Source organism: Rosa chinensis, chromosome 2 (genome assembly GCF_002994745.2).
Source record: "Rosa chinensis cultivar Old Blush chromosome 2, RchiOBHm-V2, whole genome shotgun sequence".
Classification (NCBI taxonomy): domain Eukaryota; kingdom Viridiplantae; phylum Streptophyta; class Magnoliopsida; order Rosales; family Rosaceae; genus Rosa; species Rosa chinensis.
Genome location: NC_037089.1, coordinates 65,594,938 through 65,612,469, shown reverse-complemented (window position 1 = coordinate 65,612,469; position 17,532 = coordinate 65,594,938). Strand labels below are relative to the sequence as shown.

General features: G+C 35.9%; 1 protein-coding gene across 1 annotated transcript; it reads left to right on the top strand.

Moving 5' to 3' along the window:
* Positions 1-1,946: 1,946 nt before the first annotated feature.
* Positions 1,947-3,017, top strand: LOC112184783. The gene has a single exon (XM_024323024.1). It carries the CDS (start codon positions 1,947-1,949, stop codon positions 3,015-3,017), a length of 1,071 nt encoding a protein of 356 aa, XP_024178792.1.
* Positions 3,018-17,532: the final 14,515 nt, after the last annotated feature.

Below are 17,532 nucleotides of genomic sequence, written 5' to 3'. Positions count from 1 at the left end.
AACCTGATAATGATGGCCTTATAATTATAAACATGATTTATTCTACTATATTATGCGAGTAAAACATATTTCTTTTCCCCACACAAAGATTGCAACAAACAAGCATTGAGTTTGGTACTTTGCAAAGTATGAGGACAAACTTTACAATTTGGATTCAGTTGGGTGAAGGTGATTATCTGGGAAGCAGATTCTTTGTCTAATACTACAGATCATTCCACTTAATAAACGTATTATTTTTCCTTCATTTATAGGTAAAAAAAATTTTTGATTTATTGTATAGGGAAAATTCCACAAATGGTCACTCAACTATGACTCATTCGACACTTTGGTCACTCAACTATGACTCATTCGACACTTTAGTCACCCAAGGAGTATTTTTTTTTCTCACTTTAATCACTTCTCCTAATCATTCTAATACATATTTCTCAATTTTTCACAATTGGTTGGATGAAAATATCATTAATATTGTGGTAAATAATTTTTTTTTAATGAAAAAAATTAACCAAAGTTGAGTGACCAAAGTAATATATTTGAAACTTCAGTGACCAAAGTGTCGAATGAGTCATAGTTGAGTGACCATTTGTGGAATTTTCCATATTGTATAATAATGTTTGATTCATGATTGAATTGCCAAATAAAAAAATAAAAAAAATAAAAAGAAACAGATTTACAAGATAGGGTAATTAAAACCGTAAAACATGCATCACATTAGAACGAGATTGGACACAGAGTCGAACCACTATTAATTACACTGAGCATGGAATAAAACATGTACGTACTGGACAAAACCATGTCAAGTTTAGTTCAGGAAATAAGCATCTCAGTTCAAATTCTTTCTTGTTTGTTAGTCTTTTCTTTGAACAATCTACCTCATCTCTCATACTCCTAAATCCATCAAAGCAGAATGTCGCCATAACATCATTTATCTCCCAACATTATTACCCCATCACAAACTATCAATTCAGATTCTTAACTGTAAGTAAATTGGACTATTCTATTCAACACATGACTTTCCTAAAGCTATTAGGAAATTAGAAGTTGCAAAGCATAATTAGGAGAGTATTTCTCCTACTTGTTCGGAGACTCAAGGGAACTAAATGAAGATTGCAAAATCGTATCAAGGAGAGAAAATCAAGGAAGATAACTCTCACTGATCTTGAGATAAAGGTGTCTTTTAATCCATATCATTTTGCATGATTCTAAACTGATATGCATTGCTTCTAATTGATCTGGAAAATCTCATTTGATTTAAAATGTTTTCCAAATGCATATCCGATTGAGATATTGATCACAGTTAGAAAAGTTTTGATTGCATATTCAAAACAGTTTTAAAACCTTTCCATGTTTATCTTATTCGGTGATTAAGAAGAGATTTGATCAAGGGAGAGTCTTGCTCCTCTATATAAGGGTTTAAAACTGATTTGTGAAATGGAGTTTTTTTTTTTGCAGAAAAATTGTTCTTCCTTGAACTGTATATGTTTGTTCAAATCGTTCACTGAAAAACTCTCATTGCTTGTTTCATGTTTTATCTTGCATACTCTATCACTTCCACAATTAATTCTCAAGATCAGTGAGTTGATTGAGTGCAGGAAGATTGAAGATTGAAGTGCGAAAATGTTGTGTTGATCTAGTTAGGAGTTAGAACAGTAGTAAAACAAGTTAACAGTTGGCTAATTAAAAGTGTTTGTTATGAACAACACTACTTGTATACTGTAAACGCTATTGTTTCATATTGGATTGATTTTTCGAGTTGGCTACGTTAAAAGCCACGCAGTGAAGTTTCCTCAGTGGAGAGTTATACACTGCGTTAGCAATTCCTGTGTACTTCTTGATAAAACCATTACATTGTCAAACAGTTCTATCAAACATATTGCACTAGTGTTCTGTTAGGTATTTTCAATTGGCATCAAAGCGGGTGCTAGAACCTTCTAGTGATCCTAGGGAAAATGGAACATTCGCATGATAGGGCTGTTGGAGGATCTGTCAATAGTCCTCCCTGGTTCGATGGGGGTTGTGAAAAGTACACACAATGGAAACTTTACATGAAATCTTATCTATTTGCACAAGATGAGCATGTTTGGAATATTGTTGAAAATGGCTGGAAGACTCCGATGGTTTCTTGCAAAGATGAAGGCTCTTCCACAAGTATCCCAAAACCAAGGAAAGACTGGACAGAAGAAGAGGTACGCAATCTTCAAGCGGATTTCAAGGCCAAGAATAGCATCTTCACAGCTCTATCTGAACGAGAAAAACTGAGGATCAATCATTGTGATACTACTAAGCAAGCTTGGGATCTGCTTCAAACAACCTATGAAGGTAATAAAAAGGTACGGGCTCAAAAATTGCAAAGTCTAATTTATGAGTTTGAAACTATGGCTATGGGGGATGATAAGACAGTAGATGACTTTCATAATAGAATTATGAAAATTGCTGGTCAGTGTCGTAGTTTGGGAACACCATTTGAAGATGACAAACTTGTCAAGAAAATACTGAGGGCCTTACCTGAAAAATTTTGTTCCAAGGTTACTAGTATTGAGGACTCTTTTGACATTGATGTATATCCACTTGACGAGCTTATCGGAAACCTCAAAACTTATGAGATGAGACTAAAGCCTGAGAAGAAAAATAAAAGTGTGGCCTTCAAGGTAGTTAAAGGAGTAGAAGAGGAAGAGGAGACACTGGATCTTGCCCTATTGACAAAGGAAATTAAAAGATTTCTCAAAAACAAGAACTCATCCAGAAATCCTAATACTCCTAGGAAAAGCTCTTATAATGGCAGTAGCAGCAGTGACTACAATGGCAAAAGCGGGAAAGGAAGCTTCAAAGGAACTCACTCAGGAAAAACTAAGTGTTATGAGTGCGGTGGCTATGGTCATATCTCTACTGATTGTGGAAATAGGAAGAATGAAAATAGCAACAACAAATCTTTTCTCTCGACCTGGAGTGATGATGAGTCTCAGGAAGCAGAAAATGTAGCTTTTGTATCATCACTTCTACCTGATTCAGATAGTGACTAGGCTTTCTCTGATGATGAAACAAATGTCCACTGTAGACAACTCTACAAAGCTTCAAAGGCAACTCTGCTTAGAAACTTGAGTTTGGAAAAAGAAGTTGAATTTCTGAGAACTGAAAAAGAAAAAGTGGAGCACTTATTAGAAACCTCACAATCTGCATGGAAACTAGAGAAAAGCAAACATGTGAGTGAATTAGCAGACCTGCAAGGTGACCAGGAGTCTTTGACATGGAAGGCTGAAAAGACTGAGTATCTCAACAAGATCAAAATGCTAGAACTAGAAATTAAAGGACAACAAGTATTGAACTTGGAATTGTTGGCTAAAAATGAGTCTTTGCAAAATGAGTTAAAATTGACTCAAGAAAGATTCACCAAGTTCGATGTCAGCTCTAGTTCATGTCTAAATTGCTCGGATCAGGAAAAGCTCCGCATGACACTTATGGATTAGGATACACCAGAGAGAATTCCAAAAGTACCAAGTTCGTGAGAGCATCAAGACCATCTATAGAAAAGAAAGAAGCCTCTATTGATGATCATGTCACAATTATGAAGACTCGAAAGGAAGATCAACCAACACCGAACTATCAGGTAAAACTTGACCAAGAGTCCCCCACTGGTCAAAAAAGGTACACTAAATCTAGAACTTTTATTCCTACTTGTCATCACTGTGGTAAGATAGGCCATATCAGACCTAGGTGTAATGAAAGGTTTTCAAACTTACAGTTTTCTTCAGAAAAATGTATTGTTGAATCCCTACAGTTTGAGCTTAAAGAACAAAAGGAACTCATTAACAGACTAGCTGAAATGGTCTCTAAGAAAAATTTCGAAACTGAAAGAAGAAAAGATGTCTGGACCAAGAAAATGAAAGTAAAAGTCTTCTGTCTTATGCTAATAAAATTGATGATACATGTCATTTTGCTTGTGCAAGCAAAACTCAACAAAGTTCTCACATTGAGGCAACTTGTTTGGTAGCCTTGACTGCATTAGCAGACAAGCAACGAGATTTTTGGTACGTTGACAGTGGCTGCTCTAGACACTGATGCTGCTGAAATAGCCTCACAATTTAACCCTGCAAAATGTAGTTGTCAGTATAGGATAAGCAGGGATCGTTCAGTCCGGGGATTGTAGGGTACACCTAAACAAAAATGTCAATTTAAATTAGTAATTAATAAAACAAGTATTTATCTACAAATTTACACAAGAAACAACCATAAAAAGGGGGGATTCAACTTTTGGTTTCTAAGTTCCTACGAAATAAAACAAAAAGACAAATATATACATGTGATCGACTTCTTCACACTCAAATCAGAATTTCCAAACCATATCAACATGCAATGAAATATTTCAATCTAAACAACCAAAATCGTGCCAACACTAAATATCATAAATGAATTCGAAGTATAAGTCTGAAGAGATCGTGTACCACTTTAATTCTTCTTTAATCTCCTAAGTTAGGAAAAGTCCATAACTTAAAATATTTCATATAAAACATCACGTTAATATTGAAGAGCATCCGTCAACATTAAATATGAATCATTAAGTGCAGTTAGAATTCTGAATCCAAACATGTATGCATCCATAAGAAGTTACAGACACACAAACATGTAGCATATAATTTCGACCATTGTACATAGCCTTTACCACTTCAATTTATGCCCCAAAACGATTAGGTGAATTAGAACACAAATTTGGCTTTATTAACCTGCAGATTAACATAGTTATTCAACCAAAATCATATGCTTAAAGATATAAAGGATGGCACAAAATTAGATTATAAAGATATCATAAACAACTCAAGAACATAAAGAAACAAATCTGAAAATTACTAACATAAACTCATTCTCAACAAAAATCCAATTCCAATAATAAAGCTCATAAACGAAATCTGAAATTCAATACTAAAGAGTATGAAAACAGAAATAAGGGCCATGAATTACACTTTTTGATCTTCAAGGAAGCTGGGAGAACGTCAAGAGAACACAAGGCTTGGCCTTCAAGAACACGAACAGCCTTGGAGAAGTCCTAAAGCTCTTCACGACGAGAGGCTTTTTCTGAATATTTGGAGAGGGTTTTGGAGAGAAGAGAGCTAAGCTAATGAACTGAATTTTGTATGAAGAAGTGATGATTTTGGAGTAGAGAATGGCTGCTATTTATAGTGGAATTCTCATCTCTTGTGATGCAATCATGGCCAATCATCTTGAGGTGATTTCTCCTCCAAATTTGCTTGATTTTCTCTTGACAAAGTCATGAATTTTCTGATTTCTTTTCCCCTTAATGGCTCATTGTATATGCCTTGAATAGCGACCAGATACATCCCTTATTCTTCTCCTTTGATTTGCACTAATTTCTTCCAAGAATTGTGCACACAATAAACTCCTACAATCAAGAAAAATCAGAATTTAATTAGAGTTTATAATCAATAAGAAATCAGATAATTAGGAATAAATATTGATTAAAAACAATCCATTTTATCTCCTCGAATTCTTCCTCAGTAATCCTTCAATTTTTCTTGATTTCATCACTCAAGAGTTTTTAATGGGATGGACTCTCATTAAAATAGGAAAATCAGAAATAGAAAAGTTCAAATGAAGAAAGTTTCCTAAAACAAAATAGGAAATATTTCCTAAAATGAAAGAGGAAAGTTTCTAAAATGACTTGTCCTTAATTTATGCTCATTACTGCTCTTTTTTACCTATTTTCACCATTTTCGACCATGAAGTAGCTAAAAACATAAACTATATTATAATTATTAATTTTAAGAGAATAACTTAGCCAAATGAGGAAAAATACATATTAAAAATGTCACACTTTGTGCTCCTATCAGACACATGACAGGAGACAAAACCTGGTTTGCTTCCTTTGAGGATGAAAACACAACTGGATCAGTCACTTTTGGAGATGGAAGGAAAGCAAACATTCTAGCTCGAGGCACAGTAAACACTCCAGGTATACCTAATCTTAAAAATGTTTTATTCGTTGAAGGCTTAACTGCTAATCTGATCAGTGTCAGCCATTTGGCTAATGACTATGAAGATGTGTGGTTTAATAAACAGAGATATTTGGTCTTAAATCAGAAATGAGAAGGTATCATGGGAGGTAAGAGATCTTTTGATAACTGTTATCATATTCGAGCTAATGAATCTTCCAGCTTGCAATCTTGTCTGTCTATAAGATCCACAGAAGAGACCTTTGAACTTTGGCACAGAAGGATAGGACATGTAAACTATCAGGACTTGCTGAAGTTACCTTCCAAGCAATGTGTCAGAGGTCTGCCCAATTTAAAGGGCAAAACTGACAAAATATGTGGGGATTGCAAGATTGGAAAGCAAGCCAAGGCACCTTACAAGGTGGTGAATTCTACAACAACCACAAAGGTATTGGAGCTATTACACATGGATCTCATGGGACCAGCTCAATCTGAAAGTATTGAAGGTAAAAGCTACATGCTGGTAGTTGTGGACGATTTCTCAAGATACACATGGGTAAATTTCTTAAAAGACAAGACTGAAACGTTTGAGTCATTTAAAAACTTGAGTCAAAAATTGATCATTGAAAAGCAGTCATCTGATACTAGCATAATGAGAGTAAGGTCAGATAATGGTACTAAATTTAAAAATGCTGCCTTTTCTAACTATTTTCTTGAGCTTGGTGTGTCACATGAGTTCTCAGCTTCAATCACTCCACAACAGAATGGCATTGTGGAAAGGAAGAATAGGGTATTGCTGGACATGGCACGTGTTATGTTACATGCTGCAGGTGTAAGCACAAACTTTTGGGCTGAAGCTATCAGCACAGCATGCTATACAATAAATAGAGTCTTCTTCAGACCAGGTACTGATCAAACAGCTTATGAGCTGTGGAAAGGTAAGAAGCCAAATGTTGGACATTTTTATGTTTTTGGAAGTCCTTGCTACATTTTACGAGATAGAGAGCACCTTGGTAAGTTTGATTCTAGAAGTGATGATGGTGTTTTCTTGGGATATTCTCTAAATAGTAGGGCTTGTAGGGTTTATAACAAAAGAACTCGAGTTGTTATGGAATCCATTAATGTCTCTATTGATGATCAATGTATACAACAGGAAGAATCCTTTGCAGATGTAGCATCCACCTCATCCTCAGTTCCTCTCATATCAAGCAATGAAGTTCAGACTTATGAAGAGGAGCTCATTGATAATATTTTTGAACCAGCTTCGACAATGAGAAAAGGCTTCAAGCAAGTTCAGAAAGATCATTCCAGTCAGGACATCATTGGCAATGTAACTGATCGACTGACAACTAGAAGGCAAGCTGCAACACAGGTAAGTCAAGATGAGGTAAGTCGAGGAAATGCATTGTTATGTTTCATCACTGAAAATTTGTTCAGTGTGAATGCCATATCTCATTTTGTTTCGTTTCTTTGATTGAACCAAAAAATACAAAGGAAACCTTGTTGGATGATCACTGGATTAGTTCTATGCAGGAAGAATTGAATCAATTTACCAGAAATGATGTGTGGAACTTGGTACCTCGACCTAGTAATTGCAATGTCATAGGAACCAAGTTTATCTTTAGAAACAAAAGTATGAAAAGGGAAATATGGTTAGAAATAAGGCTAGGCTTGCGGCTCAGGGGTATTCACAGGTCGAGGGTCTTGATTTTGATGAAACTTTTTCCCCTGTTGCACGATTAGAGTCTGTGAGATTACTTTTGTCTGTGGCTTGTCATCTCAGGTTCAAACTATTCTAAATGGATATTGTGAGGGCAATTTCGTGTTTTGGATCTTTTGCAGCAGGGCCCTCTTCATTAAGCGAGGACCAGGCCCAAAATCGATCGAAGGCTTGACCCAGGAACGATTTTGTTGTGACCATCTGGGTGATAACAGCGGCAATTGGAATGATAACAGCAGTGATTGGATTAGATGATAACAGCAGCGATTGGAGTTAATTTCACGAGAACAACAGAGCTTATATGTGGATATGGTGTGGGAGCTAGATGCCTGTAAGTTTAGTGAGGAGGAAATTCCAACAGTGGCATGATTTTGGGTTGTGGGATAAGGCTATTTCGGTATTGACAAGGTTTTTTAGAGATGAAGCTTGATCTCATGCTTGAAGTTTCTGGGTCATTCTGGCTTCCCCTCCAGTTGTAATGAACTTGCTTTTTATAGTGAAGGTTGGAGGAGAAGATCGGTGCCAAGGACCGGGGGTTCTGAGAGAGCAGTCTCAATTTTGAGGAGATGGTTCAGTTGCTTCCAAGCTTGGTTTTCTCCATGAAACTAATTTAGTAAAAAGGGCTATGGAAATTTGTTCAGGCTATGAGACTAGAGGGCGATGGCATAGGTTTAGGACGGCGGTCATTCCCAGAATTTATGCTGCTGTGATTTTTGGGGGATTGTAATTCCCTAATTTCTGCTATTGTGAATCGTGATCACAGAGTTTAAGGGTTCTTGGAAATTGAAGGAGGATTATGAGGATATGAATTGGGTGGCTCCTCCATAGATTCTGGGCTCTTACCAGAAATGGTGGAACAATAATCCCAGCAGCAGTTTTGATAGAACATGTTTCTGGTTCGAGAAGAACATGACTCCAATGTGCTTTGGGCTATATAAGCTAATCTAATGGACTTTGGGTGAAATGACTCTAGTAGGCTTTAGGATTTTGTTGGGCCTGCTTTGCATTCCTCTCACTAGCTCATATTAAGAATTTGGTCTGTCAAGCATGAATTTTGGTTCCCAAGTCCAAATTATTGACGAACTTTATCTTAATGATAGGCCTCACAGGATCCGTTACCTTCCACACCACATCCCACCATATAAGCCCCAAACGTAGCTTGGGCTTACGTGTATTACGTGGTAATTAAGCATGTCGGCTGCTTTGAAGAGGCATCTCACTTTGAGAATTTGGGCTTGTTGTATCTCTTGCTAACTAGGAGGCTTCCTTTTGGCATAAAATAGGCTTGCTTAAAGGCCCAACTTCGTTACGAGGTTGATGACTCGCCTTCTTCACGTGTCACTTATTAAATTTGAACTCGTGGAAATTTGGGTGTCAACAAATATCAAAACTGTGTTTCTCAATGGCATTTTACAAGACGAAGTATATGTGGAACAACCTCAGGGTTTTAAGGATCCACATCATTCAGACCATGTGTACAGGCTCAAGAAAGCCCTGTATGGACTAAAACAGGCTCTTCGTGCCTGGTATGAAAGGCTCTCAAATTATCTTGTGGAAAAAGGGTATTCTAGGGGTTCCATTGATAAAACATTGTTTGTGAAACATGAAGACTCTGATGTTATTATTGCTCAAGTATATGTTGATGACATTGTTTTTGGCTCTACCTCTAGGCACCTAGTTAAAGAATTTCAGTCAATCATGGAAAGTGAATTTGAAATGAGCATGTGTGGTAAGCTAACATTTTTTCTTGGATTACAAGTAAAACAGCTTAACACAGGTTTATTCCTTTCTCAAACCAAATATGCTGAAAATCTGATCAAGAAATTTGAGCTTCAATCCAAGAAGGTGGTCAACAATCCCATGAGCACCACCACGAAGTTGAGCAAAGATCAAGATGGGACATCAGTTGATTCCACACTCTATAGAAGCATGATTGGCAGCCTGCTCTATCTCACTGCTAGTAGGCCTGATATCTCCTACAGTGTGGGAGTGTGTGCTCGATTTCAAGCAAATCCTAAAGAATCTCACTTAGAAGCTGTCAAAAGGATCATCCGATATGTTGCTGGCACTACTACAAAAACTTAATCACACAACGGAATAGAAATCATTTGTTGTGTGTTTAAGTAAGCTCTATCATACAACGGTTTTATTTATGTTATGTTGTGTGAATGTCAACTAAGTAATAACTTTTTTATCATAACTACATGGCACAATGGAAATGAAGTAATGTCTGTCGTCTGAGTCTTAAAAACTTTAGCGACAGATTTCCCTCCACTTTCGAGTCTTGGTTGGCTCTTGAAACACTGAAATTTGGGCTACTAGGACAACGGGTTTTACTATTTCCGTTGTGTGATTGAAAAACTAAGCATCAAAGTTTTGAGGAAGCTTGCTTGAATGTCTTCCCCTAGATAGGCCTAGTGCAAGCTATAGAAATTGTACAACAGATGTAAAATTTTCTGTTGTGTGAACTTGGAACTGAGCGGCAACATTTTGAGCCAAAATGATGTAGGCGCCATGTTTCCCTCCATGATTTCACATTTTGATTTTTAGTGCTGCACTCAGACAACAGTTAGTAAGGTTTGGGTTGTGTGAATAACTTTGAAATTTTTTAGCTAGGTTTAATTGCCATCGTGTCCAAACGAAAGGAAGAAGAAGAAAGCCTTCCTCTCGACACTTGATGCTCGACGCTCAGCTCTCTCTCGACCCTAAACGAAATCTCAGCCGCTTAAACCTAGAAACCCATCTCTCTTACAAACCCATTTCGATCTCAGTCCTCTTCTTCATAGATTGAAAATTCCAAACAAAGCTGGACAAAAAACCCATCTCTCTTTCGAACCCTTTTCCGGCGAATGGATTCAATTTCAAGCTTTGTACTCCGCTCCTTATTCTCATCCTCTCAGCCTCTTCTCCCACGCCGTCACCATCCTCAACAGCCTGAGCCTCGTCCTAGCTAGTTTCAGTTTTTCTTCGCCTCGATTGGTACCTCTGGCTCAGTGACTTGGTGTTCCGGTACTCCAAAAGTGGTGTCGTTTGGGTCCCTCATCGTCTACAGGCATTGCTTCCCAGCTTTTCTTCTTCCCTCTTCCTTTCACTCTCATTCTTGGCTTCGCCGCTCACCCTACTGAATCTAACGGCCAGGTACGTCACTCACCCTTTTGAATTGTACTAAACCCTGCTCTGTCCTAAAAACCCCAAACCCTAAATAAATTGTGTGTTTTGGGGGGTTTTGTAGAGGAAGTGGGTATTGAGAAATGGAACGAGTTTGAGAACGAGTACGCGTTCGTGTATTTGAACCCAGAAAAGGGTTCGAAGAAGGTTTAGGTGATTGATGGAACATTAAGTGTAGATGCTTTGGCTGATGGGGCTTCTCAGAACGTTCACTGTGAATTTAAGTAGGTTTTTGCTTTGATTCTGTGTTTGTTTTGGAATTGGGTAGTCTTTGAATTCTTGGTTGTTAATTGGGTCTTGGGTTTTTTCTTTAAACAATTTTGCAGTGTTGGTGATTATGTGCAAGAAAATGAGGGCAGTAATTACTGATGCGCTCAAAAGCAAGCGCACAATTTAACCCTGAAATATCGTTAGTAGTATAAGCAAATAGGGATCGTTCTATTCCGGGGATTGAGGGTACACTTGTAATTGTGAAACAAATAAAGAAAAGTATTATTTACAAAATAAAATAAAGAATATAAATATATACAATTGTATAAACAAATAAAGAATTAAAATAATAAAGTATTATTTACAAAAATAAAATAAAGAATAAATATATACAAGTAAACACAAATAAGGGGGGGATTAGGATTCTTAAAATTAAAATTAAAATAAATAAAATAAAGAAAATGTAAAAACATATATACAAGGGTGGAACGCAAGGAACAAAGATCAAAATCAATTCCATGTAATCAAATTCGATTCAAACCCTATAATTGTTCTTCCAAGTCATGAGAGAGGAGTTGATCATGTGAAACATTCGAAAGCAAATGATTTCCCATATTTTACTTTTCAATGCTAATTAACCTAAGCGAAAGCACCTAGATTAATCCTATCAAACATGCAATCAAGCCCTAGAAAGCTAGTCAATCATGACATGTTCAACGCATTAGACATAGAGAAAGGCTATCAACTCAAGTGTACAACTTAGTTATGGAAAAGTCCACCTAATTGCAATCATCTTCAATTAAATTCGATTCTTGTCCAGAACCTTTACTACTTCTGATTCAAGTTACACAAAACGAAAAGTCGATTTCATGTTCTTAAACCTAGCACCAATTACATGCAAATCCTATAAGTGTCGACCCAAATAAGATAAACATATAAAAGTTTTCTGTAAAGCAAATTTAATCGAACAAACTCACATAAGCGACTTAGAATCACAATTATAGAATTCGAAAACTTTATTTAAACATAGAAATTGGGCTTAAACTTTGCCCTAAACGTTATTGTTAACTAGAAACAAGTTCATATGAATTCAAACAAGGAAAACAAAAGATCATTACAAGGAAAAAGAATGAATTACACCGTGAGGGGAGATGGAGATGGAGAGCTAGATGGTTGGATCTTGAATCTTGGAAGCAAGCCTTCAAGGTGGATGATGGAGGATATGATCTTCACGGCTCCTTCTTCTTCTTCCTCTCCTTGCTTGAAAATGCAGAACTTTGCAACTAGAGAATGGAGAAGGAAAATGGAAAGGAAATGGAGAGACAAAGAAGATGAGATGGATGAAGGAATTGGTTTAGGAAAATGGAAAGGAAATGGAGAGACAAAGAAGATGAGATGGATGAAGGAATTGGTTTAGGAAAATGGAAAGGAAATGGAGAGACAAAGAAGATGAGATGGATGAAGGAATTGGTGTTATGAGAGTGAGAGGAGAAGTGTATTTATAGCCCAAAAAATGATGAATGGAGGGTGGAGATGAACATAAATGAAGGGCTAGATATGTTAGACAAATTTGTAAAAAATATCTTCCCACTTGTTTATCACTTGTTCAACTTGAATTGATTTTCCTCCTCAAGATTTTCCACTTAGTTGCAACTTTGATTTTCCTCCTCAAGATTTTCCCCTTGCTTGCAACTTTGATTTTCCTCCTCAAGATTTTCCACTTGGTTGCAACTTTGATTTTCCTCCTTAAGATTTTCCACTTAGTTGCAACTTTGATTTTCCTCCTCAAGATTTTCCACTTGGTTGCAACTTTGATTTTCCTCCTCAAGATTTTCCACTTGGTTGCAACTTTGATTTTCCTCCTCAAGATTTTCCACTTGCTTGGAGGTCCTAAAAATAGAAACTAATAAGAAAAATAGAAACTTTCCTAAAATGAAAAATGGCAACTTACTAAAAATGATAAATAGAAACTACAAAAATATAAACTTTCTACAAATAGGAACTTTCCCAATCAAAGAATGGAAACTTTCCTAAACAGGATTTTAATAAGGAAATAACGTAAGAAATGTAGGGAAATGCAGTTAAAACGTCGCATTAAAATGTTCCTATCAAATTCCCCCACACTTAGCTTTTGCTAGTCCCTTAGCAAAATCACACTAAGACACACACTAAGACTCAACGAAAATTAAAGACTCTACAAAAACAATGACTCTATTGCCCTTCAACTTTTTGTCTCAGAAATCTCCTACTTTCACAACATCAAGATTAGCACTCAACCAAGAATCAATATGTAGATATTCAAGAGTTAATTAAAACATATAATCCACACATACACAAGTAGGACTTGGTTGTAATAATGGTGATGGTTTCTGTTAAGCATGCTTCGAACAAGTATGATTCATATCCTCACAAGGTATATCCACTCTTTCTTCTCTCAGAATTCAAGACCATGCTTAAAAGCTTATAATCACTCAATTATATGTGAGAGAAAATATTTTGAGGCAATCAAATAGCTCACATATATAAGAAACGAAAAGCACTCTGTGAATATAATTTTTTTGAAAAGATCTCATGAAGGATATCAACTACTTGCACGGATAGACCCAAGCCATAGGTTCAACTCTTGTAACTCATCTCCACAAATCAAAGGCTGTCCCATCTTAAGGATCAAGAAGGTCTTATTAAGGGTTGTAATGGGGCCAAGGCTCAAGGTTTTAAGAAACGAAAGGTAAGGAATTTCACAAAGTGTCCTAAAACCTAGCAGAGCTCATGTAGATGTAGAGACTTCTAGAAATCCACCAAGATATATCAAAACATCACATCCCATAGAGGTTTTATGAAATGGCCTAATGTCTTCATGTTGGGCCAAATCTTCACTCTAAACTTCCCTCGAACTAGTGAATTGGACAAAGACCAAATTTTCCAATAGTGGGTCTTCAATTCAAAACAAACTCCAAACTCACCAAGTATGGAGGACTAAAATCCATATACATTTTTTTTTCTTTTCTTTCTTTTCATTTTCTAGCCGTACACATTTTTTTTTTTTTCTTTTTCATTTCTTTTTCACGGCTTTCACATAATTTTTTTTTTTTTTTCATGGACAAGTCTACCCCCACACTTGAACTTTCACCTCTTCTCAATCTTTTTTCTCAATGCCAAATCCTCAAGTAAAGTCCCAAAATATAGCTCCGCTAAGTTTTTAGAACAAAGGGTAGGAGTGTAGCTATACTAAGGTTCAGGGTTAAGGATTTAAGGGTGATGAAAGAAAAGGCTTAATGTAAGCTCAAAGGGGTTTATCTAAGGGAGTCCCACGACGGGCACAAATAGGGACACATGCTTATTTGGCAATGGTGGTAATTCCTAGGTTGCCTCTATCCTTTCCAGAATCAGGGCCATGTATTGATATAACGTTTCAACAAGCACAAGAGTGAATTCTAGCATTCTCTAGTCCATCAAACTTAATCTATGGCAAGTAGTCAATCAAGATGAAAGAATAATGAGATCATCAAAATATCGCCAAGAAATTAAGCATATGTTTTTCATTTATCACTCCAAGAAAAAGGGACATGGCTCAAATATCTCACATGGGCTTTTATGAATCAAAACTCATCCTAACATGCTCATATTCTGTACCAAGGTTACGAAATCCATATCCACTACACATGCATGCATTTTTCATATATCTCAATTAACCAAAGAATACCATTTTAAAAATCATCTCAGTTTTGTGATCCTCTTTTAATCATGATTTTAGAGATATAGAATTATCCTAGACAGTTGAAAGGGCATCCTAAGACTCAAAAACAAAAACAAAAGTAACGAATTTTTTTTTAAATTTTTGACATTTTTCGATTTTTTTGTTTGTTTGTATTTTTCAATATATATGACTCAAGATAAAAGTGTAAATCCCTTCCCCCACACTTAAATATTGCATTGTCCTCAATGTAATCAAGAATAAGCATGCAATGAAACACTTAAGCATATAGGGATGAAATTTACGAAAATAACTACTAAAACAAATAAGCAAAAACGAAAAATAAAAGATAAGGATAAAGAAAGCAAATCTGATTTGCATGGGTTGCCTCCCAAGTAGCGCTTGTATTTTACGTCTTGCAGCCAGACAGTACCTACATTAAATAAAGTTAGTAACTATAATTAACAAAGAAATACAAAATAAAAACAAGTATAACTATTAATTACAAACTACAAGTATTAACAAGTATATTGTACATAAGACACAAGTTAAGTACTCAAGTGAGTATAAAACGTGAAAAGTATTTTTACAAGTTTAAAGTGTGAAACAACAAAATAATTTACACGTATAGAGTATTCACAAGTATTTCTTTTATTATAAACATTATTGATATCGAATCAAATTCCAAGCGGTAAATCAAGTGGACGTGCGGCCCAAGTATAGTCGCCTAGACACAAACTCCCTTTCAAATCGTTTGGGCAACCTTACTGAAATGGCCAGGTGGGGGAGGGCGAACACGAGAGGAAAAATCCATTTTGGCATGAGCTACTCCCACATAGTGGTTTATACCCATTTGCAAGCACTTCTGGATTCAAAAACCCGTCATGAACGTTGTCCCCTTCCTAGACACCATTTCACATAGGCTATACTTACTAAGATGAAAAAGTTCATAAGTGTGAAGACAGTTCAACAAGTGTTAATAAAGGCCGCCCTCAACCTTAAGGGACCTGAGCTAGGTACCAATAAGGGGTTTAGGCCAATATTAACAAAAGAGACTTCACCTATTCCTCTCAATTTACAACCTACAATTAAAATTCGTGTTCAATAATATAAATAATATTTAAACTAAGTTTTAAACAATTTATATACAACAAATATATACAATAAATGACACAATTTAGCAAGTGATTTTTCAATCCCCGGCAACGGCGCCAAAAATTGATGCTCCTGAAAGGGAGCGCGCAATTTAACCCTGAAATATCGTTAGTAGTATAAGCAAATAGGGATCGTTCTATTCCGGGGATTGAGGGTACACTTGTAATTGTGAAACAAATAAAGAAAAGTATTATTTACAAAAATAAAATAAAGAATATAAATATATACAATTGTATAAACAAATAAAGAATTAAAATAATAAAGTATTATTTACAAAAATAAAATAAAGAATAAATATATACAAGTAAACACAAATAAGGGGGGATTAGGATTCTTAAAATTAAAATTAAAATAAATAAAATAAAGAAAATGTAAAAACATATATACAAGGGTGGAACGCAAGGAACAAAGATCAAAATCAATTCCATGTAATCAAATTCGATTCAAACCCTATAATTGTTCTTCCAAGTCATGAGAGAGGAGTTGATCATGTGAAACATTCGAAAGCAAATGATTTCCCATATTTTACTTTTCAATGCTAATTAACCTAAGCGAAAGCACCTAGATTAATCCTATCAAACATGCAATCAAGCCCTAGAAAGCTAGTCAATCATGACATGTTCAACGCATTAGACATAGAGAAAGGCTATCAACTCAAGTGTACAACTTAGTTATGGAAAAGTCCACCTAATTGCAATCATCTTCAATTAAATTCGATTCTTGTCCAGAACCTTTACTACTTCTGATTCAAGTTACACAAAACGAAAAGTCGATTTCATGTTCTTAAACCTAGCACCAATTACATGCAAATCCTATAAGTGTCGACCCAAATAAGATAAACATATAAAAGTTTTCTGTAAAGCAAATTTAATCGAACAAACTCACATAAGCGACTTAGAATCACAATTATAGAATTCGAAAACTTTATTTAAACATAGAAATTGGGCTTAAACTTTGCCCTAAACGTTATTGTTAACTAGAAACAAGTTCATATGAATTCAAACAAGGAAAACAAAAGATCATTACAAGGAAAAAGAATGAATTACACCGTGAGGGGAGATGGAGATGGAGAGCTAGATGGTTGGATCTTGAATCTTGGAAGCAAGCCTTCAAGGTGGATGATGGAGGATATGATCTTCACGGCTCCTTCTTCTTCTTCCTCTCCTTGCTTGAAAATGCAGAACTTTGCAACTAGAGAATGGAGAAGGAAAATGGAAAGGAAATGGAGAGACAAAGAAGATGAGATGGATGAAGGAATTGGTTTAGGAAAATGGAAAGGAAATGGAGAGACAAAGAAGATGAGATGGATGAAGGAATTGGTTTAGGAAAATGGAAAGGAAATGGAGAGACAAAGAAGATGAGATGGATGAAGGAATTGGTGTTATGAGAGTGAGAGGAGAAGTGTATTTATAGCCCAAAAAATGATGAATGGAGGGTGGAGATGAACATAAATGAAGGGCTAGATATGTTAGACAAATTTGTAAAAAATATCTTCCCACTTGTTTATCACTTGTTCAACTTGAATTGATTTTCCTCCTCAAGATTTTCCACTTAGTTGCAACTTTGATTTTCCTCCTCAAGATTTTCCCCTTGCTTGCAACTTTGATTTTCCTCCTCAAGATTTTCCACTTGGTTGCAACTTTGAT

Coding starts and splice junctions, on each gene's coding strand:
- LOC112184783 (XM_024323024.1), top strand. CDS start 1,947: ATGGAACATTCGCATGATAGGGCTGTTGGAGGATCTGTCAATAGTCCT.